Source organism: Antechinus flavipes, chromosome 3, assembly GCF_016432865.1.
Source record: "Antechinus flavipes isolate AdamAnt ecotype Samford, QLD, Australia chromosome 3, AdamAnt_v2, whole genome shotgun sequence".
Taxonomy (NCBI): domain Eukaryota; kingdom Metazoa; phylum Chordata; class Mammalia; order Dasyuromorphia; family Dasyuridae; genus Antechinus; species Antechinus flavipes.
In genome coordinates this window covers 284575575-284598480 of record NC_067400.1, presented here as the reverse complement: position 1 = coordinate 284598480, position 22906 = coordinate 284575575, and the positions used below count along the sequence as shown (strand labels likewise).

The following is a 22906-nucleotide window of genomic DNA, read 5'->3' as shown; positions in this document are numbered from 1 at the left end:
AGAGAAAGAATTTTGAAGACTGAATATGAACCAAAGCATGGTATTTTCACCTTTTTTGTTTATTTTCTTTCTCATGTTTTTTCTCTTTTGGTTTGATTTTTCTTGCATAGCACGGCAAATATGGGAATATGTTTAAAAGAACTACATATATTTAACCTTTTAAAGATTGCTTGCTGTCTTGGAGAGGTGGAGGGAGGGGAGGAAGAGAGAAAATTTTGGAACACAAAGTCTTACAAAAAATGAATGTTGTAAACTGTCTTTTCATGTATTTGGAAAAATAAAATTCTATAAAATAAACAAAAATGAGCTCAAGAAGGAAATAAGCAAACAACTCTAGTGCCTTTGCCAGGAAAACCCCAGATGAGATCATGAAGAGTAAAACATGATAGAACAACAATAATGTTCCTATAGTGAGCTGTTACTCACTCCTTATGGTATTTAGTTTGGTTGATACAAACTAAAGTTTTAAACTCTAACTTTAAACTAGAGTTTTAACTCTAACTCCCCTTTCAACTAAGTATCTTAACTAATGTGTTAGTTTTAATAGTTTCTAATTTGTGAATAGAAGCAGTTGAAGGTAGGGCAAGTTGATTTAAAAATTAAAGAGAGAAAACAAACTCTTTTTCAATCAATAATTGCACTATTCTTATAGGTAGTACAGTGAATAAAGTACTGGGCCTAAAGTCAGGAAGACTTCTTAGTTCAAATCTAGTCTCAAACCAAATTGTGCAGCCTTTGTTTACAAAGAAGATAAATGACAATATGGATCATAATTTGGATTTAAGTAAGACAGAATTGCACAAAGTCATACACTTTATTCTCTCTCTTCCAAGAATCATCAAAATCCAGTGGCAAGACAAATGTCAGGATGACTATTGATGGCCTAAAGTACAGTGAATGACCTTGATGTCTTCAATGTTTGATCAAGCTCTAAGCATTCTACACTGTGTCAGTTGCCTTCATGGTTATTGAAACAAATTGTTCTCATATATTCAATCTGACATCTAAGTATGGATGTTGATCTACACAAGGAGAGGGCACTGGATGCAGAGATTATACCTATGTTTAAGTCTCAGCTCTACCAGAAAGTTTAAATAATAACTTTTGGATTTGAAATCAAGTCTACCTCCCAATTCCAAGTCCACTGTTCTTTATAAGGAACTTGCTGTCTCTCACCTAAAGTTTTATTCAATTTAGTGAGAAGAGCCAGATCATCCATCTCTTGACAAAATTAATTAAAAAAACAACATAGTTTCTCATCATAAAGGCAAAATAATCAGTTAATGAATTCAATGTCTCATAGTGTTAGAAGGAACCATCTAATCCAAGAGTTCTTAACCATTTTATGGCATGGATATCTTTAGCAAACTGATGAGGCTCACAGATCCTTTCTCAGAATGTTTAAAAATAAATAATAAATAATGCTTTAAATAAACAATAATGTTTTACATTAAATGTAATTAATTAATTAAAATTAAATTTAATTAATTAAAATTGGAAATAATATTTTAAATAAATGAAATATATAGGATGATAAAGGAAATCCCACTTGGGGTTAAGAATTGAAGCCTTCTGTTTTTTCTCTACCAGTAACTCTGTGTGATGATGAAAGGATAATAATATCCTTTAGATATTATTCTTTTTTTTTCATAAAATAAAAAAGATCACTTTCACATGTACCTAAGCATAGTCTTGAAAGATTTTGCTTTGAAATCTTTTAGAAGAAAAATACATTATAAATGTAAACAATTTCTGGTGCCTCACATTATCTCTTGTGGGGACTCAACAGAGAAAACCTAGACTGAATAGTCTATCTTCGGTTTTTATTGTTATAATTAACCCTGTTTGTATTTTATGAATATGATCTCATCTCTAGATGGGTATTGTATAAAATCAAAATGAATTGTAAACTCAAAGAAGGCAGCTGAATTAGCATTTAATTGTCAACTTTCACACAATGTGGTTCTATAAAGGAAAGAAGGAAAGTAGGGAACACAATTGTAAGGCCAATGTGCTGTTTTTATTGTCCTAAATTCCTTCATATAGGTCCCTAGAGCATTCAGGCCAACAAAAGCCACATGAATGAACCCCTAAGAGAAAATTATTGCCATGACTACCTAAAAGGATTCTGAAGTAATAGCACCATAGATATAGGTCATTAAAATGTCCATAAAATAGTTCATAAGTAAATGAGCAGGGAGAGACTTTCAGCTGAGGTCAGTGTTGGACAATGCTCTGGTGTGGTATAACCCAATTTATTATTTTTGAAATCTTTAACTAGGAGATTGAATAAAAGAATTCCAAGAAAACCAAGTCTATCACACCCCACTGAACTATCTTTTAAGCTGATGCCCCAATATTTATTCATTTCATTATAATCTACACCTCAGGCTAGTTTCTTTTTATCTTTACAAGTAACTAACTTTTTTTTTGGATCACCCTCTCATCTTCAAAGTTAAATTGGGAGATACACCAGGGTATTCCCATGAAAAATTGTCCTAGTTCATCTTATACACAACAGCGATGATTGTCTTATGGATTCAACAGCAACCAAAATTTGTCATTGAAAACTAACATTTCTCTTTTCTAATAGGCCAAAGGGATTCCTGAAAGAGAGAAACCTATTCTATCTGGCCTTGAAAACAGCTGTCTTGACTCTCTAGTCACTATTGGAAAACTTTGAGTTTCACACTTCCCTAGGCAACTAGGGATCATACATGTAAGTAATTATTTCAGTACCCTGGTCTCATGATGTGAGATCAGAAACACCATGGTAATGACAGTCAGTATTGTAGATCAGAGGAACAGATATATTCACAAAAGCAGATTAGACTAAAATATTCCACACTAGTCTTAACATAGGCAACTTCTTCCCTTTCCTGTTTTTCAGCTCTCATTTATATTTTTCTTTCCCCTATTAGAATGTAAACTCTTTGGGAATGTAAATTCTTTGTTTTTATATCCCCAGCATCTGACACAGTATATGGCACATGTAAGTGCTTAATAAATGGTCTATCTCTCCTTCCATCCATCTATTTATCTATCTATACAACTATCTATCTATTAATCCATCTATCTATTTATAATATTTCAAAATGTCTAGTTAATATTAGGAGCCCTAGTCCTGAAAATGGAGTAGAGAAGAGTGGGCCTCTGGCCTTGGAGATAAAACCCTCTGTTTCTTCTGAATTGCATATTTCTCTTTGGCATGAGAATTTAAAGCTACTTTAAGTGTGTTCATAGGGAAAAGATTAGATCCAGAGAATAAAGTTTTATTAGAAACCACAAATTTGGATATGGTGTTCAACATCAAAACACTTAGTCCAGGAGTTAAACCTTTTAAAAAAAGTTTTAATACCTACCCTATGGGCCCCATTAAATTCTATTTTTTTTGCCTTATTGTGGCAAAAGCCTTTACATTTTTTAAATTATTATTTTTTTAAAGACAAACTCTCCCAATTTTATCAGGGATGTTACATAGAGGGAAAGAAATAAACATTTAAAGAAAACAAAGAATCTTTGCCTGGGCTTCATTATTAGCCTTTATAGTCTGACTTCCATTTTATCTGTGCAATTTCTTGTAAAGAAAAGGAGGGAATGGGGAGAGGGTGCAAGGAGGGTTATCTGGAAGAGCTTAACAAAAATGGGTTTTTGTTTTCATTATTGTTACTTTTTTGGAAAGGAAACTTTGGATTTAATATATTTAGTAATTTTTTTTTGGTCTAATGCTCCTGCACAATCTTTTTTGCTTACTACATGCCCACCCATGCAACTTGGGCACACATACTCAGACAGATACAAACCTCCAAGCCAGAACAAATTCAGCAAATTGATTGAATATAATTATAAAAAACAAAATGAACCTGCAAACTCTCTCCTCACATCACTCTTCTTCCCCATATACACTCATATGAATCATCCCACAAATCAATCAACAAATATTTAGAGAATCCTTTTGTCAAATAAAGCATCGAACTAAGTGTTGAAATATATTTGCACAGGAAAATAGACTTGAAACTAATTAAGGTGGGTACTGAAAAAAAGTCATTCCACTGAATATATCGAAGAGATAGATGGAGGAGCTGTCTCTAGATTGAATTGTTCTTTCCCAAGCCCAGAATGAGCTCCTGGCCTCTGCTCCCCTCTAGTGGGAAGAGAAGGCACTCACACACACACACACACAAAAAGCGTCTCAGCTCTTGCTTTTTTAAAATTTTCCCTTACCTCATCTGTTTCAGGAGTAAATTCTTTTCTTTTGGGAGGCTGTCCTGCTCCTGGTCGAAAGGCTCCCATTGGGATATTGATATTCGCCTATGAGAGAAAAACATTGAGAGATTGACTATAGGAAAATAATGAATCTGCAATGAATTCCCAGAGAGGTATCTTCCTGCACATCTAACTACCAGAGAAGGGAGGGGACTGGAGAGAATGTATACAATTATTGAATTTTCAAAGAAAGAATGATACCATGCGTTTGTTATAACAGAACTACCAGCATGTTAATTCAAAGCTATGTATAGCCAATCTCATTACTATCATTTACCCTTCAGGATTACAGAATATGAACCAAAGACAATAAGGGTTGCTCATTTCTTGGGATGTATAGCTCTTTCCTCTTCTCTTCTTTTCTATCCATGAAGAGAATGCATATCCCCTAAACACAGAGAGGCAAGCATCCTCTGGCCTGATTTGAATCTCTTCCATTCCTCCTCATTCACCTAAGGCTTTTATTTGCAGTATTAGGGAGATTTAGCTTGGCTAGACAGTCTCTCTCAATATTCTCATTCCATAAAAGTTCAGACATTACCAGCATATAAATGAGTCTTTATTCCCCATTATGTAGTCATTTGTGATAGTGACTGAGAAGGGCAGCAGATTGGGGAATCAAGGTTTCCATATACCATTCAGATGACTTAATATAGTAATTATACTAATCAACAACATGCCAGGATTATGATATTAAACTTAAGCACCCTAAGTTTTAAAATCCCTTAGGAAGAATTTTAAGATACTATAAGTTTTATAGTACCACTCATCAATTAATGAATGATAAAACATTTATTAAATGCTGAAGATATGGCAAGCACTGTACTGAGCCACTGGAATACGAAGAGGAAAAAGTGAGACAGGTCTTGTTCTCAAGAAGCTCATGTTCTAATTGTCAGAGATGGCAAAGATAAGGGAATTCAGCTGCAGGGCAGATGGAAAGGCCAGGAAGGACTAAGAGTGCAGGCAGGAGGTGAAAGGAAAAGTTTAGGAATTTTGAGAGTCCATGAACTAGTCAAGTGGCTCAGAATCTAGGAGTTATACTGGCAGAGCAGATGGTAGAACCCAAAGGATCTTAAGACCCAGGGGCAAGGCAAATGGTAAGACCTAGTGGTCCTTCATTTGAAACTAAATCATTCAGATTTAAAGGAAATATTATTTCATTTGAGTCTCATAATAGCCCTTTTAAATAAATATCATCACCCCCATTATCAGATAAGGAAAATTAATTTCAGAGAACTTAAGCTTTTTCTTCACTAAAGAGCACCCAGCTAGTATCAGAGAAAAGATTTAAGCTCAATTCTCCTAAACTCTCTGAGCCTCAGTTTCTTTTTTTTAAATAACTTTTTATTAAGTTATGCCAGGGTAATTTTTTACAGCATTATCCCTTGCATTCACTTCTGTTCCAATTTTTCCCCTCCCTCCCTCCACCCCCTCCCCCAGATGGCAAGCAGTCCTTTACATGTTGAATAGGTTACAGTATATCTTAGATACAATATATGTGTGCAGAACCTAACAGTTCTCTTGTTGCATAGGGAGAATTGAATTCAGAAGGTATAAATAACCCGGGAGAGCCTCAGTTTCTTTATCTGTAAAGTGATACACTTGAACTTGATAGCCTCTAAGGATTTTTTCAACTCCAAATATATGATCTTATGACTACAGGTACAAAAATCTATGCAGTATCCCATTTTATGTTCCTCAAATAATTTGAAAAACAAAATAAAAATTTTTATATATGTCATTAGGATTTAGAGATGAGAGAAAACTTTTGTTGTTCAGTTATGTCTGACTCTCTGTAATCCTCTGTGGGGTTTTCTTGGCAAAGATACTAGAGTAGTTTGTCATTTCCTTCTTCAGCTAGATGAGGAAACTGAGATGAATAGGATTAAATGAGTGGTCTAAGATCCGCACAGTTAATAAGTGTCTGAGGCTAGATTTGAACTGACAAAGATGAGTCTTTCTGACTCCACGTTCATTCCACTGTGCCAACTAACTAAATTTCCTGAGAACTTAGAACTTATCAAATCTGGCCCTCTTAGCTTTAAGATCGGGAAAGAGAATGGGAAAAGCCCAGCACTTAAAAAACATTTGAATACGTATAATATAATGAAATATAACAGTTCAATGTAGTTATTGTTTTGTTTGGCTTATGATTTCATTTCAGTGGTATATATAAAGATTGTTTCCTGAGCAAAGAGAGTGAAAAAAATGTTCTAATGCATATAGTAGACATAAGATAATTATATTGAATATGTAGTTTAATTTTGTAAAGTGTATCTCAAACCATCCACCAAAAAAAGTGATTAAGAGCTTTTGGATAGAATTTTGAAAGTTCAGATTGATTAGATGAGAAGTTAAAGGAAATACATTTGAAGGAGCAATGAAGGATGGTATTTAAAGGACCAGAATGTTACTTCTAGGAATCATCTCCTAATGATATCTTTTGAAACAAGTTTTTGAGAGTTTTAACTTTTTTTTCCAAGCTATGAATGAACTAATAAATCAAAATTCTACTACTTCATTTTCAACAATACCAAGTACAGCATCCAATTGTAACTCATTAGTGCTATGTGATTTTTGTCCATGTCTTCCATATTGCCTCCATAGACATAGTTAAGCCACAAAACCAAAGGTGATTGCCTGTATCTAGAAGAACATCCTATAATGGGTCAAAGATAACAGAGGAATCACTTTAATAGACAATGTTCTCAGATGATCATATCAGTATCAATAGAGATTACTTCTGTCAAGTCTAGAAACATTATAGAGCTTCCTCAATGAGACCCATGGCTACTGAAAAGAGATCAGTAAGATAAGCTAAGTTGAAGAATAAATATAATATCTAGTGTTTACATAGTACTCTAAAATTTGCAAAGCACTTTACAGTTCTCATTTTATCCTCATGACAACCTTGGGACATTGTTAATATTATTCCCATTTTAAAAACAAGGAAACTAAGGCAGATAGATAAAGGTATGGATCGCAAAGTTCAGGGTCAACTACATAGCATTTCCAATCCCTCTGTTTTTGTCTGCTTCCAATTTTTATTTCCTTCACGAAGTTAATTGTACATTATTTCAAAGTCCAATTCTTCATGTGCAGCAAAATAACTGTATGAATATGTATACATATATTATATTTAACATATACTTTAACATATTTAACATATATTAGTCTACCTGCCATCTGGGGAAGGGGGGAGGGGGGAAGGAGAGGAAAAATTGGAACAAAAGATTTTGCAACTGTCAATGCTGAAAAATTACCCATGCATATATCTTGTAAATAAAAAGCTATAATAAAAAAATAAAGATATAAAAATATATTTTTGGTTTTAAAAAAAAAGTTCAGGGTCAGATAGTAACTTTCTGAGGCCAGATATGAACTCAGATATTCCTTAAATCCATAGCCATTGTACCAAATTGATGCATATTTCCCAAGTAGTAGTTGAATGTAGTTGAATGGGCAGTCCACTGACAGTGCATTAGTACATAAATCTTGGTTATAGATATTCAAGATGAATAATAAGGTGAAGCCAGAATTGAATAAGAAGAGCATAACATACCACATTTGGGAAATTGTGCACCATTTTTAGTAATTCCAAACTTCTCACTATGGCTAATTCAGATTTAACAGGAATATTGTCTTAGCAATTCTGTAATGGATGTGAATTGTGGACCACTATGATCTCAGAATAATCAAAATTGTAAGTAACTTTTAGGCAATGTAAGAAGATGATGGCTGATGATTAACAATGACATGTATTACCAAAAAAAAAAAAGCACCATCAAGAGCATGGATGATCAGAAAAGAAAGTGGTCAGTTCTTAAGGAAAAGCAAAGAACAATACATAAACAAGACAAGCATTTTCACTGATACATATAATATAGCAAAAGCCCTAGAGGATTACCACTAGCATGTTGGAGAAATCATCTCTACAGAGAATTTCTGGGGGGAAAGGGGAATGTTATGATCATTGTTCAGTTGTATCTGACTCATCATGATCCCATTTAGTGTTTCCTTGGCAGATCCTGAAGTGGTTTGCCATTTTCTTCTCTAGCTCATTGTACAGATACAGAAATGAAGCACAGTTAAGTGACTTGCCCAGTGTCACATAGCTAATACATGTTTAAGGCCAAATCTGAACTCAGGAAGATGAGTCTTCTTGACTTCAAACAAGCCCTGCACTCTATCCCTGTACCACTTAACTGCTCCTTCTGAAAAAAAATATGGACAAAACTTTCAAAGAATGAGAAATTATGGATTTCTATCTTCACCACTGGAGAGAGTGACCACATGAAAGTGAATATGACCAAAAGTTCAAAAGGACCAAAAAACCTAGAAAGGCAACACAGAGGAATGGGAAAACAGTCAGGATTCCTAGGATCTAGTCCTGAATTTGTTATAGAATATCAAGGAAACAATTTAACTTCTGTGGAATTTATTTTAGTCATCAGTTAAAATAAATTATCAGTTAGGCCCCATTTAGGTCTAAAATTCTATGACCTATGTTCTATATAACCTATATTCAATAATACACAATTAAATTTGAATATTAAATATATCAGAAAAAAGTAAACATTGAATTTTTCAAATAAACAGAATTAGGGCACATATAACCAAAGTTAACTAAGGCATGCATTTGGGAAAGGCTATTATGTGTAAAACTATTCATTTTGTATATCCTTCTAGAGCAAAAACTGTAGTTTTATTATATTCAAGTACATTCCAGTCACACTCAGCTTATAAAGTTTTACCTAGTAGAGGCCCCTAGGAAACTATTTTACTGAACAAATAAGAATGGTTTGTTGGTTTCATAGAAATTATTTGTATTTGTAGGTTCTTGAAAACAGTTGATTTCCTTAAGAATACAGAAGTCATTGTTGTGAACCCTATAAGAAGCAGTAGGAAATGCTTGACATCAACAGTTCTACTTTTATAAACATAGGTAAGAGTACCTAAAAGAAGAAACTGCTGGGTATTATTATAACTTTTAAAATATATATTCATCATCCTGAGGGCAGTGTTTATTTAGACTCATAAAAAGGTCAAGTAAACAATCTGTTGTAGTTTTTAATCTAAAAACTCAATGTTTACCAACACAGGACAAGAATGCCTTAAAGTTTAATGTCCTCTTTAAAAAAAAAAAAAAGGAATTAGCATCACAAAGCCTCATGGATATGTAATAAAACAACCTGGGTTCAAATTTTTGTTGTCACTTCTCTTGGGCAATTCATTTAATATAATATGAACTTCAGTTTCCTGTCCAATAAAATGAGAGTCAGACTGTGTGTCCTATCTACCTCTAAATATGTGATCATATAAAGACCTCATTTCTAAAATATAGAGAGAATTGACTCAAATTTATAAGAATACAGGCAATTTTCAGATGAAGAAATTAACAGACAATTTTCAGATGAAGAAATTAAAACTCTAGTCATATGAAAAGGTACTCTAAATCATTATTAATCAGAGAAATATAAATTAAGAAGACTCTGAGGTAACTACTACATACCCTCTCAGATTGGCTGAGATGACAGTAAAAGATAAGGATAAATGTTAGAGAGGATGTGGGAAAACAGGGACACTAATACATTCTTGGTGGAGTTCTGAACTGATCCAACTATTCTGAAAAGCAATTTAGAATTATGCCTAAAGGACTATAAAACTATGCATATCCTTTGATCTAGCAGTATCTCTACTAAGCCTGCATCCCAAAGAGATTATTTTAAAAAGGAGGGGGGAATGGACCACATGTGCAAAAATGTTTGTAGCAGCCCTTTCCGTGGTGCAAGGGACTGAAACCTGAGTGGATGTCCATAAATTGGAGAATGGCTGAATAAGTTATGGCATAGGAATGTAATGGAATATTATTGCTCTGTAAGAAATGATCAGCTGGATGATTTCAGAAAGAAACTTACATAAGTGAGGGAAGTGAGTAGAACCAAGAGAACATTGTACCAGCAACAACAAGATTATATGATGATCAACTCTGACAGACATGGCTCTTTTTTTTTTTAATTAAATTTTTTTATTTAATAATTACTTTATATTGACACTCGTTTCTGTTCTGATTTTTTTCCCCTCCCTCCCTCCACCCCCTCCCCTAGATGGCAAGCAATCCTTTATATGTTGGATATGTTGCAGTATATCCTAGATACAATATATGTTTGCAGAACCGAACAGTTCTCTTGTTGCATAGGGAGAATTGGATTCAGAAGGTATAAATAACCCGGGAAGAAAAACAAAAATGCAGATAGTTCATATTTGTTTCCCAGTGTTCTTTCTTTGGGTGTAGCTGCTTTTGTCCGTCATTTATCAATTGAAACTCAGGTCTCTTTGTCAAAGAAATCCACTTCCATCAAAATATGTCCTCATACAATATCGTTGTCGAAGTGTATAATGATCTCCTGGTTCTGCTCATTTCACTTAGCATCAGTTCATGTAAGTCTCGCCAGTCCTCTCTGTATTCATCCTGCTGGTCATTTCTTTTTTTTTTTTTTTTTTTTTTAAGTTTTTTTATTTAATAATTACATTATATTGACACTCATTTCTGTTCCGATTTTTTTCCCCTCCCTCCCTCCACCCCCTCCCCTAGATGGCAAGCAGTCCTTTATATGTTGGATATGTTGCAGTATATCCTAGATACAATATATGTTTGCAGAACCGAACAGTTCTCTTGTTGCGTAGGGAGAATTGGATTCAGAAGGTATAAATAATCCGGGAAGAAAAACAAAAATGCAGATAGTTCACATTCGTTTCCCAGTGTTCTTTCTTTGGGTGTAGCTGCTTTTGTCCGTCATTTATCAATTGAAACTCAGGTCTCTTTGTCAAAGAAATCCACTTCCATCAAAATATGTCCTCATACAATATCGTTGTCGAAGTGTATAATGATCTCCTGGTTCTGCTCATTTCACTTAGCATCAGTTCATGAAGGTCTCTCCAAGCCTCTCTGTATTCATCCTGCTGGTCATTTCTTACAGAACAATAATATTCCATAACATTCATATACCACAATTTACCCAGCCATTCTCCAATTGATGGGCATCCATTCATTTTCCAGTTTCTAGCCACTACAAACAGGGCTGCTACAAACATTTTGGCACATACAGGTCCCTTTCCCTTCTTTAGTATTTCTTTGGGATATAAGCCCAATAGAAACACTGCTGGATCAAAGGATATGCACATTTTGATAATATTTTGGGCATAATTCCAGATTGCTCTCCAGAATGGTTGGATTCGTTCACAACTCCACCAACAATGCATTAGTGTCCCAGTTTTCCCGCATCCCCTCCAACATTCATCATTATTTTTTCCTGTCATCTTAGCCAATCTGACAGGTGTGTAGTGGTATCTCAGAGTTGTCTTAATTTGCATTTCTCTGATCAATAATGATTTGGAACACTCTTTCATATGAGTGGTAATAGTTTCAATCTCATCCTCTGAAAATTGTCTGTTCATATCCTTTGCTGCTGGTCATTTCTTACAGAACAATAATATCCCATAACATTCATATACCACAATTTACCCAGCCATTCTCCAATTGATGGGCATCCATTCATTTTCCAGTTTCTGGCCACTACAAACAGGGCTGCTACAAACATTTTGGCACATACAGGTCCCTTTCCCTTCTTTAGTATTTCTTTGGGATATAAGCCCAATAGAAACACTGCTGGATCAAAGGATATGCACAGTTTGATAATTTTTTGGGCATAATTCCAGATTGCTCTCCAGAATGGTTGGATTCGTTCACAACTCCACAAACAATGCATTAGTGTCCCAGTTTTCCCGCATCCCCTCCAACATTCATCATTATTTTTTTCCTGTCATCTTAGCCAATCTGACAGGTGTGTAGTGGTATCTCAGAGTTGTCTTAATTTGCATTTCTCTGATCAATAATGATTTGGAACACTCTTTCATATGAGTGGTAATAGTTTCAATTTCATCCTCTGAAAATTGTCTGTTCATATCCTTTGACCATTTATCAATTGGAGAATGGCTTGATTTCTTATAAATTTGAGTCAGTTCTCTATATATTTTGGAAATGAGGCCTTTATCAGAACCTTTAACTGTGAAAATGTTTTCCCAGTTTGTTGCTTCCCTTCTAATCTTGTTTGCATTAGTTTTATTTGTACAAAGGCTTTTTAATTTGATGTAATCGAAATTTTCTATTTTGTGATCAGTAATGGTCTCTAGTTCATCTTTGGTCACAAATTTCTTTCTCCTCCACAAGTCTGAGAGATAAACTATTCTATGTTCCTCTAATTTATTTATAATCTCGTTCTTTATGCCTAGGTCATAGACCCATTTTGATCTTATCTTGGTATATGGTGTTAAGTGTGGGTCCATGCCTAATTTCTGCCATACTAATTTCCAATTATCCCAGCAGTTTTTATCAAATAATGAATTCTTTTCCCAGAAGTTAGGGGCTTTGGGTTTGTCAAACACTAGATTGCTATAATTGACTATTCTGTCTTGTGAGCCTAGCCTTTTCCACTGATCCACTAATCTATTTCTTAGCCAATACCAAATGGTTTTGGTGACTGCTGCTTTATAATATAATTTTAGATCAGGTACAGCTAGGCCACCTTCATTTGATTTTTTTTTCATTAATTCCCTTGAGATTCTCGACTTTTTATTGTTCCATATGAATTTTGTTGTTATTTTTTCTAGATCAATAAAATATTTTCTTGGAAGTCTGATTGGTATAGCACTAAATAAATAGATTAGTTTAGGGAGTATTGTCATCTTTATTATGTTCGCTCAGCCGATCCAAGAGCACTTAATATTTTTCCAATTATTTAAGTCTGACTTTATTTGTATGGAGACTTTTTTATAATTTTGCTCATATAATTCCTGACTTTCCTTTGGTAGATAGATTCCCAAATATTTTATGGTATCAACAGTTATTCTGAATGGAATTTCTCTTTGTATCTCTTGCTGTTGGGTTTTGTTGGTGATGTATAAAAATGCTGAGGATTTATGGGGATTTATTTTGTAACCAGCTACTTTGCTAAAATTATGAATTATTTCCAATAGCTTTTTGGTAGAATCTCTGGAGTTCTCTAGGTATACCATCATATCATCTGCAAAGAGTGATAGTTTGATTTCCTCATTGCCTACTCTAATTCCTTTAATATCTTTCTCGACTCTTATTGCCGAGGCTAGTGTTTCTAATACGATATTAAATAATAATGGTGATAGTGGGCAACCTTGCTTCACTCCAGATCTTACTGGGAAAGGTTCCAGTTTTTCCCCATTGCATATGATGCTTACTGATGGTTTTAAATATATGCTCCTGACTATTTTAAGGAAAAGTCCATTTATTCCTATGCTCTCAAGTGTTTTTATTAGGAATGGATGTTGGATTTTATCAAATGCTTTTTCTGCATCTATTGAGATGATCATATGGTTTTTGTTTGGTTGGTTATTGATATAGTCAATTATGCTAATAGTTTTCCTAATATTGAACCAGCCCTGCATTCCTGGTATAAATCCTACTTGGTCATAGTGTATTATCCTGGTGACGATTTTCTGTAATCTTTTTGCTAATATTTTATTTAAGATTTTAGCATCAATATTCATTAGGGAGATTGGTCCATAATTTTCTTTCTCTGTTTTCAGCCTACCTGGTTTAGGTATCAGTACCATGTCTGTGTCATAAAAGGAGTTTGGTAGGACTCCTTCAATCCCTATTTTTTCAAATAGTTTATATAACATTGGAGTTAATTGTTCTTTAAATGTTTGGTAGAATTCACATGTAAATCCATCTGGTCCTGGGGATTTTTTCTTAGGGAGTTGATTGATAGTTTGTTCTATTTCTTTTTCTGAGATGGGACTGTTTAGGATATTTACTTCTTCCTCTGTTAGTTTGGGCAAGCTGTATTTTTTAAGGTATTTTTCTATTTCATTTAAGTTGTCGAATTTATTGGCATAAAGTTGGGCAAAGTAACTCCTAATTATTGCTCTAATTTCCTCTTCGTTAGTGGTGAGTTCTCCCTTTTCATTTTTAAGACTAACAATTTGATTTTCCTCTTTCCTTTTTTTAATCAGATTTACTAAGGGTTTGTCTATTTTGTTGGTTTTTTCATAGAACCAACTCTTAGTTTTATTAATCAATTCAATAGTTTTTTTACTTTCAATTTTATTGATTCACCTTTTATTTTTAGAATTTCAAGTTTAGTGTTTGACTGGGGGTTTTTAATTTGTTCCTTTTCTAGCATTTTTAATTGCAAACCCAATTCATTGACCTTCTCTTTCTCTATTTTATACAAATAGGCCTCTAGAGATATGAAATTTCCCCTTATTACCGCTTTGGCTGCATCCCATACATTTTGGTATGATGTCTCATTATTATCGTTTTCTTGGGTGAAGTTATTAATTATGTCTATGATTTGCTGTTTCACCCAATCATTCTTTAGTATGAGATTATTTAGTTTCCAATTATTTTTTGGTCTACTTCCCCCTGGTTTTTTGTTGAATGTAATTTTCATTGCATCATGGTCTGAAAAGGATGCATTTACTATTTCTGCCTTACTACATTTGAGTTTGAGGTTTTTATGTCCTAATATATGGTCAATTTTTGTATAGGTTCCATGAACTGCTGAAAAGAAAGTATATTCCTTTCTGTCTCCATTACATTTTCTCCAGAGATCTATCATATCTAACTTTTCTAGTATTCTATTTACCTCTTTGACTTCTTTCTTATTTATTTTGTGGTTTGATTTATCTAATTCTGAGAGTGCAAGGTTGAGATCTCCCACTATTATAGTTTTACTGTCTATTTCTTCTTGCAGCTCTCTTAGTTTCTCTTTTAAGAATTTAGATGCTACTCCACTTGGTGCATATATGTTTAATATAGATAGTGCTTCATTATCCATGCTACCCTTTAGCAAGATATAGTGTCCTTCCTTATCTCTTTTAATTAGATCAATTTTTGCTTTAGCTTGATCTGAGATCAGGATGGCTACCCCTGCTTTTTTGACTTCACCTGAAGCATAGTAGATTTTGCTCCAACCTTTTACCTTTAACCTGCATGTATCTCCCCGCTTCAGGTGTGTTTCCTGTAAACAACATATTGTAGGATTCTGGCTTTTAATCCATTCTGCTAACCGCTTCCTCTTTATGGGGGAGTTTACCCCGTTCACGTTTATGGTTAGAATGACCAATTCTGTATTACTTGCCATCTTGTTAACCCGGTTTATGCTTTTCTCCCTTCTTTCCCCTTTCCCCCCCTTCCCAGTATTAAGCTTGTGAGCACCACTTGCTTCTCACAGCCCTCCCTTTTTAGTATCCCTCCCTCCGCCTTAGAGTTCCTCCCCCTATCTTACCCCTTTCCCTCCCAGTTTCTGTATTCCCTTCCGCTTAGCTTATTCCTTCCCTTTTCACTTTTCCCTTCTCACTTTTCAATGAGATGGGAGAAGTTTCACCATAGATTGAATATGTCTTAAGATTTTTCACTTAAAGCCAATTCTGAAGGCAGTAAGATACCCACTATATTCATCCCCCTCCATTCTTTCTCTCAGATATAATAGGTTTCCTATGCCTCTTCATGAGATGTACTACCCCCACTTTACCCTTTTTCTGGTACAATGTCCTTTCCACATCAATTTCTAGAACAAGGTATACATGTATTCTTTATACATCTATATAGTCAAAATATAGTTCCCAAGATTAATCTTTACCTTTTTAGATTTCTCTTGAGTTCTATATTTGTAGATCAAACTTTTTGTTAAGTTCTGGTTTTTTCATCAGAAATAGATGAAATTCGCTTACTTCGTTGAATGTCCATCTTCTTCCCTGGAAAAAGATGCTCATTCTCGCTGGGTAAGCTATTTTTGGTTGCATACCAAGTTCCTTAGCCTTTCGGAATATCATATTCCAGGCCCTTCGATCTTTTAATGTGGATGCTGCCAGATCCTGGGTGATCCTTATTGTGGCTCCTTGATACTTGAATTGGGTTTTTCTAGCCGCTTGCAATATTTTTTCCTTCATCTGAGGGTTCTGGCATTTGGCCATTATATTCCTTGGTGTTTTGATTTTAGGATCCCTTTCAGTGGGTGATCGATGAATCCTTTCAATGTTTATTTTTTCCTCTGTTCCTATGACTTCTGGGCAGTTCTCTTTGATAATTTCCTGGAAAATAGTGTCCAGGCTCTTTTTTTCATCATGTTTTTCTGGAAGTCCAATGATTCTCAGATTGTCTCTCCTGGATCTGTTTTCCAGGTCTGTTGTCTTCCCCAGAAGGTATTTCACATTTTTCTCCATTGTTTGATTTTTTTGGATTTGCTTGACTGATTCTTCTTGTCTCCTCGAGTCATTCAATTCCACTTGTTCAATTCTGATTTTCAGTGAAGTATTCTCTTCACTCACTTTTTAAAAATATTTTTCTAATTGTCCAATTGAGTTCTTTTGTTCTGTGGAATTTTTTTCCATTTCGCCAATTTTGTTTTTTAGAGAGCTGTTTTCTGTTTCCAGTTCACCAATCCTATTTTTCAAGGATTTTACTTCTTTATCCACTCTCTCTTTAACTTTCTCCAGGCTCTTTTGCCAAGCTTCCCTCTCCTTTTCCCAAGCCTCACTCTGCTTTCCCCATTTTTCTTCTAGCTCCCTTGTGAGAGCCTTTTTAATCACTTCTATGAGGTTCATCTGTGTTGAGGAACAGATGATCTCCTCCTTTGGGGATTCACCTGGGGACTGCCTGTTTTTAGTCTCCTCAGGATTTAGAGTCTGCTCTCTATCTGTATAGAAGCTGTCAAGGGTTAAAGTCCTCTTCAGCTTCTTGCTCATTCTGTCTAATAATCAAAGACAAACTACCAAAGAAAAACAGAAAAAACTGGAGTCTTTCTTTGGGGGGGGGGGGAGGATGGCTTCTCTTGGTAACTATATGTGGGTTTTTTTCAGTCAAGCATTGATTCAGAGGCTTGTAATGAAGTGGATAGTGAGAGAAAGCGTGGAGCTTATGCAGCTGTGAGCCTCCTCTCCGCCATCTTCAAGAGGAGCCAGACATGGCTCTTTTCAACAATGAGGTGATTCAGGACAATTTCAATAGATTTGTGATAGAATGAGCCCTCTGCATCCACAGAGAGGATTATGAGAACTGAATGTGGATAACAACATAGTATTTTTACCTTTTTTATTGTTTGCTTGCCTTTTTTCTTTCTCATTTTTTTCCTTTTTGATCTGATTTTTCTTGTGCAGCATGATAAATGTGAGAATATGTATAGAAGAATTTCACATTTTTAACACATATTGGATTACTTGATGTCTTAGAGGAGAGGGTAGGAGGAATGAAAAGAGAAATTTGCAAGGGTGAATGCTGAAAACTATTTTTGCACATATTTTGACAATAAAAAGCTACTTATTTTTTTAATTTTTCAAATTTTCAAAAAATTTTACAAAAAAAATTAACATGTTAAAGAAAACTGATTTTTTAAAAACAATTATGGATTGCTCTTACCTCAATGATTGGGAAGGATGTTGAGCTGTTTCCATAAAACACAGCTCCTTTGTAAGAGGAATACCTACCAAGTATATGGACAAATATTTGGTAATAGTGGACTGGAATGCTCAAACCAAAAGATAAGATACTATAATCAATCCTTAGGAACTGTAGATGCACCTTTTTATCACATACTAATCACTCTTAGAAAGAAGGAAAGAAACAAACATTTAATAGGTACCTATTATGTGCTGTCACTGTGCTAAGTTACTATGCTAAGAACTTTGCAAATATTATCTCATTCGATTCTCACAAGAATCCTGGTAGTAGGTGCTAATGTTATCTCCATTTTACAATTGAGGAAACTGAGGCAGAGATTAATAAACTTGTTCAGGGTCCTGTGGATAGTAAGTTCCTGAGTCTGAATTTAATTCAGGTCTGCCTGACTCCAGGCTTAGAATTTTGTCCACTGGATTTAAGTGGATAAAGGAGAAGTTCCAAATTGGAATAAAACTGGAAAAATATTATTTGCTCAGAGGTTAACTAACTGAAGTGAGGTCATCCCCACTGCAGCATGTTTATTAATTCCTGTTATGTGCATGACTTCCAAATAGATAAGTGAAGTTAACAAATGGACATTTTTTCATAACTAATAAAATCTAAGAAGTGTATTTCCTGTATACTTGGAGTATAGAATTGTGATCAGGAGAACCCATAATCAATTTGGTGGGTACCCTAATCCACTTAATGAGATTATAGAACGTGGACGGACTGAGAGGAATGAGCTTTGCTGGGAGGATGCAGTGACCTTCTCTGATTGGTTTCTAATAATTAAGGCTGCTTTAAAGATAGTTAATTGAGAGTCTAGGGGATAGATTTGTTAAAGGAACAAAAGAACCACAGTCTGTTAGAGCTAAGGGAAATGGTTCCATCTGTTTCTCTTTTTAAATTCTGTTTTCTTATCACAAAGTTTCTATCCCTTAACCTTTCAGCATTGAGAAATGGAAGGGATCTCTCTTCCCTCCTCTACCACCAAAACTGAAAAAACCAATGATGGCTGACAGCAGAAGCAAGCACATTCAATAAAAGGCATGGATTTGTCCAGAGTTGTTTTAAATATGAATTTCTTGAACATTCAATTTCCAAATGCTTTTCTTATCTTTCATTTCCTTTTCTGAGTCTAGGTCAGCAAATAGCAAACAAGATAGATGGAATTTATTCCAATCTTGACAGTTATCTTGTGGTGTGAGAATTCCTGAGGTTAGTGTTCAGGTATCAATTGACCAGAGGGACAAAATTTTCCATAACAACACACTTCTCAGAGGAGACAAGGGCCACTGCCAAGATTGCCCTATATCTGAAGAGCAAAAGAAAATAATGTTGACTGGTCAAAAGATCTGGATCTTGCCAATCCTCCATGATAATTGCTATGGATTTCATAAATTGCACAGATCTGAGAGAAATGTGAAATATCTATTTAGAAATTATACAAAATACTTTTACCTTTAGAAAGTGGGATGAAGCAGGGTAGGACAAAGGAAAAAAAAATTAGTGTTTTGTTTTTTATGTTGTCCTTTATCTTTAAGTTATTTTCACTTTGTATTTTCTGTAATGGAATTCTTTTTGAAATTTTCTTATACCTGACACTCTAAAATGTATTCTATTGCCCAAATTTGAGAAGACACTCCCACTTTTCAGCTCCTTTTTTTGTAGCCTCAGCATAGATCACAGTACCTGGCACATAATAGGCACTTAATAAATGTTTATTGACCGATTAATTTGCTCCATACATATTAATATTTTTAAAGAGATTTTACCCATTTTTATCCAAGGTAGGGATAGTCAGAGAAACAGACACCCTTTTTGGTGTTAGTACTTCCAGCATAAGCTAGGTTCCATGTGAGTTCAGAATTTCCTCCAGGTCCTGAACCACAGAGTACAGATAAATAAAAGGGATTTCTAACTCAAAATGTTTGATGAAATGGTACAGACCCTTCCCATAGGATTTCATGTAACCAAATTATCATCCCCTAAAACTAATTTGGGGTTAGAGGGAGAGGCACTATCCTCACATGTAAATTGGCTGCTCACATTTCTATCTCATCACATGTGAGGGAAAGTTTGAGATGGTAGAAATATGAACCTTGAATTGGGAATCAGAAGATCTACATGAGAGTACTATCTCTTCCAGTAACTTACTTTGGACACATTACCTCATCTTTCTCAGTCTCAGTTTTCTCATCTGTATAACTCAGGGATTAAATTAGATGACTTTGAAGACCCCCTGCATGTCCAAATCTTTTATACAGTTCTATATTTTGAGAAGGGTCTCCAAAATAAGTGCACAAAATTCTATATGCTAAAGGCAGAAAATAAGTAAAGACCCATCTGAAAAATGTTGAGATGGTTACATGAATAGTTTCTTTTGCAGGGAATTTAAGACTTAAAGAAAGTGCATCAGAATATTTTTTACCACAAATATGATTTAGAGAATTCTGAATGGTCACAGGCACTGAATTAAAATTTTCAAAATTCAGCTATTTAGATAACATATTTATGCAGTAAAGTAGTTATAAGCTTTAAATTTTCAGATAGCTGAACCCTCAAATTTTCAGATAACCATCCCCTAAAACTATTATCTCATATCCCTGCTAACTTTATCAATCAAGTTCCTAGAAAAAAATTAACTATTTACTCATTTCTTCCATTTCCTCTCTTACGCAGTCCTCAACCCCTTGTAATTTGATTTGGGGGTTATAATTCAATGAAACTGGCCTCAAAAATTATCAGTTGAATGAGGTGATGCAAGGCAATTCCAACAGACTTGGGATGGAAAGAGCCATCTGTTAGAATCCTTACAAGTGGTTAAATCACTAGAATTGATAGAAACAATGCTTATGTTTACACCTTTGAGAGTTCACACATTAGTGCGCACATTAGTTCACAAGTTTGGGAGATTCAAAAGTCAGGATTCAGTATGAGATTCACAAGTTTACACCTCCCACAATCCCACTCTCGGTGGAGAAGTCAACCTTTGAGTTAACACCTCTAAAAGGGCATAAAAGGAGCTGAGTCAGTGAATTGAGGAGATTGAGAAGCTAGAGACTGCAATTTGGCAGAACTGGGGATTCGGAAGAGGAGAGGCTGAAGCTGGCAGAGGCAGAGACAAAAGACTAGCAAAGAGAGTTCTCGGGAACCAAAGAAAGCTAAGTGATCTATTTTGGAAGAGACAATAAAGGACTGTACTTTAACTCCTGGCTGCATTTGAGGTGATTATTACTTGTAACTGAAACTAAGGCTGCCTCCAGAAAATCTCCCCAAGAAACCAGCTCCCAGAGAGAACCATCATATTTTAGAAAAGAAGAGCACGCTACAGCCATCCACATTCAGGGAGAGAAAACTATAGAGACTGAATGTGGATCAAAGCATCCTATTTTCATCTTTTTTGTTATTATTTGTTTGCTTTGTTTTTTCTGTCTCATTTTCCCTTTGAATTAATTTTTCTTATGCACATGATAAATATAGAAATATGTTTAAAAGAGTAGGAATTGCATATATTTAATTTATATTGGATTGTTGCTTTGTCTGGAGAAACGTGATGGGGAAAGAAAGGAGAAAAAATTGCAACACAAAGTTTTGCAAAGGTGAAAGTTGAAAATTATGTCTGCATGTATTTGGAAAAAATAAAGAATATCCCAAAAGAGATAACAAAGAGTTGGATATAAATGAAGTAAGTAAACAACATAGCATAGGATAGAATTAAACATCTATTTGCTAGTGGTTTTTTTTTTAAGGTGTCGATTGATCTCTTAATTGCCAAGTCATATGTATGGTTTTTGGCTCATATATTTCTAGACCCATCTATGGCAGCTAAGTTACATAGTGAATTAGAGCACTGGTCCTAGAATCATAAAGGGTATGCTCAAAGAACACCTCAGATATAGCTTAACTTTGATTGCTTCAGTTTCCTCATCTGTAAAATTAGCTGGAGAAGGAAATGGCAAACTATTCCCATATCTTTACCAAGAAAAATCCCAAATGCAATCACAAAGAATCAACTATGATCGAAAAACAACTGAACTTAACCTAACTAGTCTTCTGGTTTCAAGTCCCTCCCTACTTCAGGCCCATAATGGCCCCTTCAAAACTTGGTCTCAACCTTGTTGCACATTATTCTCACTCCCATAAATTTGCAGCCCAGCCTAAGTGTTTTCTGTCCATTACAGAATACCTCATATCCCATCTTCATGCATTTGTACTGGCTTTTCCTCTAGAAACACATCCTTCTCACTGCCATCTTTCTTCAGGACCCAGATCAAGTACCACCTTCTCCTCAAAGTCTCTCTGACACTAGCCCTACTGTTAGTGCTCTCCTTTCTGAAATATATTGTATTTATGCTGTTTTTTATAAATGTATTTGTATGGCACTATAAATATATGTGTATCCATATATCTATTAATTTCCTGGGACTGCAAGCAAATAAAGTTCTCTTGGTGACTTCATTTTTCCATCTGTAGCTGGACACAACGTATTTTACTTCTTTCAAAGGGCTGTACAGAATAACAAACTAATTTCCAAACAAACAAAACATCCCAAAACAAAAACAATAAATAAATAAACTCGATGAATAGAATAGAAATAGTTATAAAATTGATCAGGGAGCTCTCTGTAGCCATGTAGATTCATTATTATAAAAGAAGTTCTGAACAAACACAAAGGAAATCAGCATCTAATAGTTTTCTTTTCTTAATGCAAACAAATTCTCATTATCCTTCCTTTTTCCTTTTATCCTTCTGTAGTTACATCTGCCAATCATTTCAAAAGATCCCCCTGTCTCAGCTGGCATTGCTCATCACTTTTCCAAGCTAGGCACTGCTAGTTACATTTTAGAAGTTGAGGGCAGAAAAGATCAATTAGATCTCTAGGCTTGTCCTCTGCCAGAACTGGGTTGAGTTCTCTGATAGGAGCCCTATCTGATGTGAAACTGATCCTACAATCGATCTCAACAGATGGACAGGAGTAAAAATGAAGTCCTTGTAAGCCAATTCCTCCACTCTCTTAATTATTGCTATTGCTCTCTACATTGCCTCCTATTTGGTCCCATCTTTTGAGTACTGAGGATCCCAGAAACACTATTCCTCTACATAATCATAACCCTCATTAAATTAAATGGAATAAGCTATCTTTCCCAACTCTTT

General features: G+C 34.8%; 1 protein-coding gene across 1 annotated transcript in view; it reads right to left on the bottom strand.

Moving 5' to 3' along the window:
* Nucleotides 1-22906, bottom strand: part of SMPX (small muscle protein X-linked) — a 47664-nt gene that overhangs the window by 9657 nt on the left and 15101 nt on the right. The window contains 1 exon segment of the mRNA XM_051985116.1: nucleotides 4225-4311. Within this exon segment, the coding sequence (XP_051841076.1) occupies nucleotides 4225-4311 (87 nt within the window).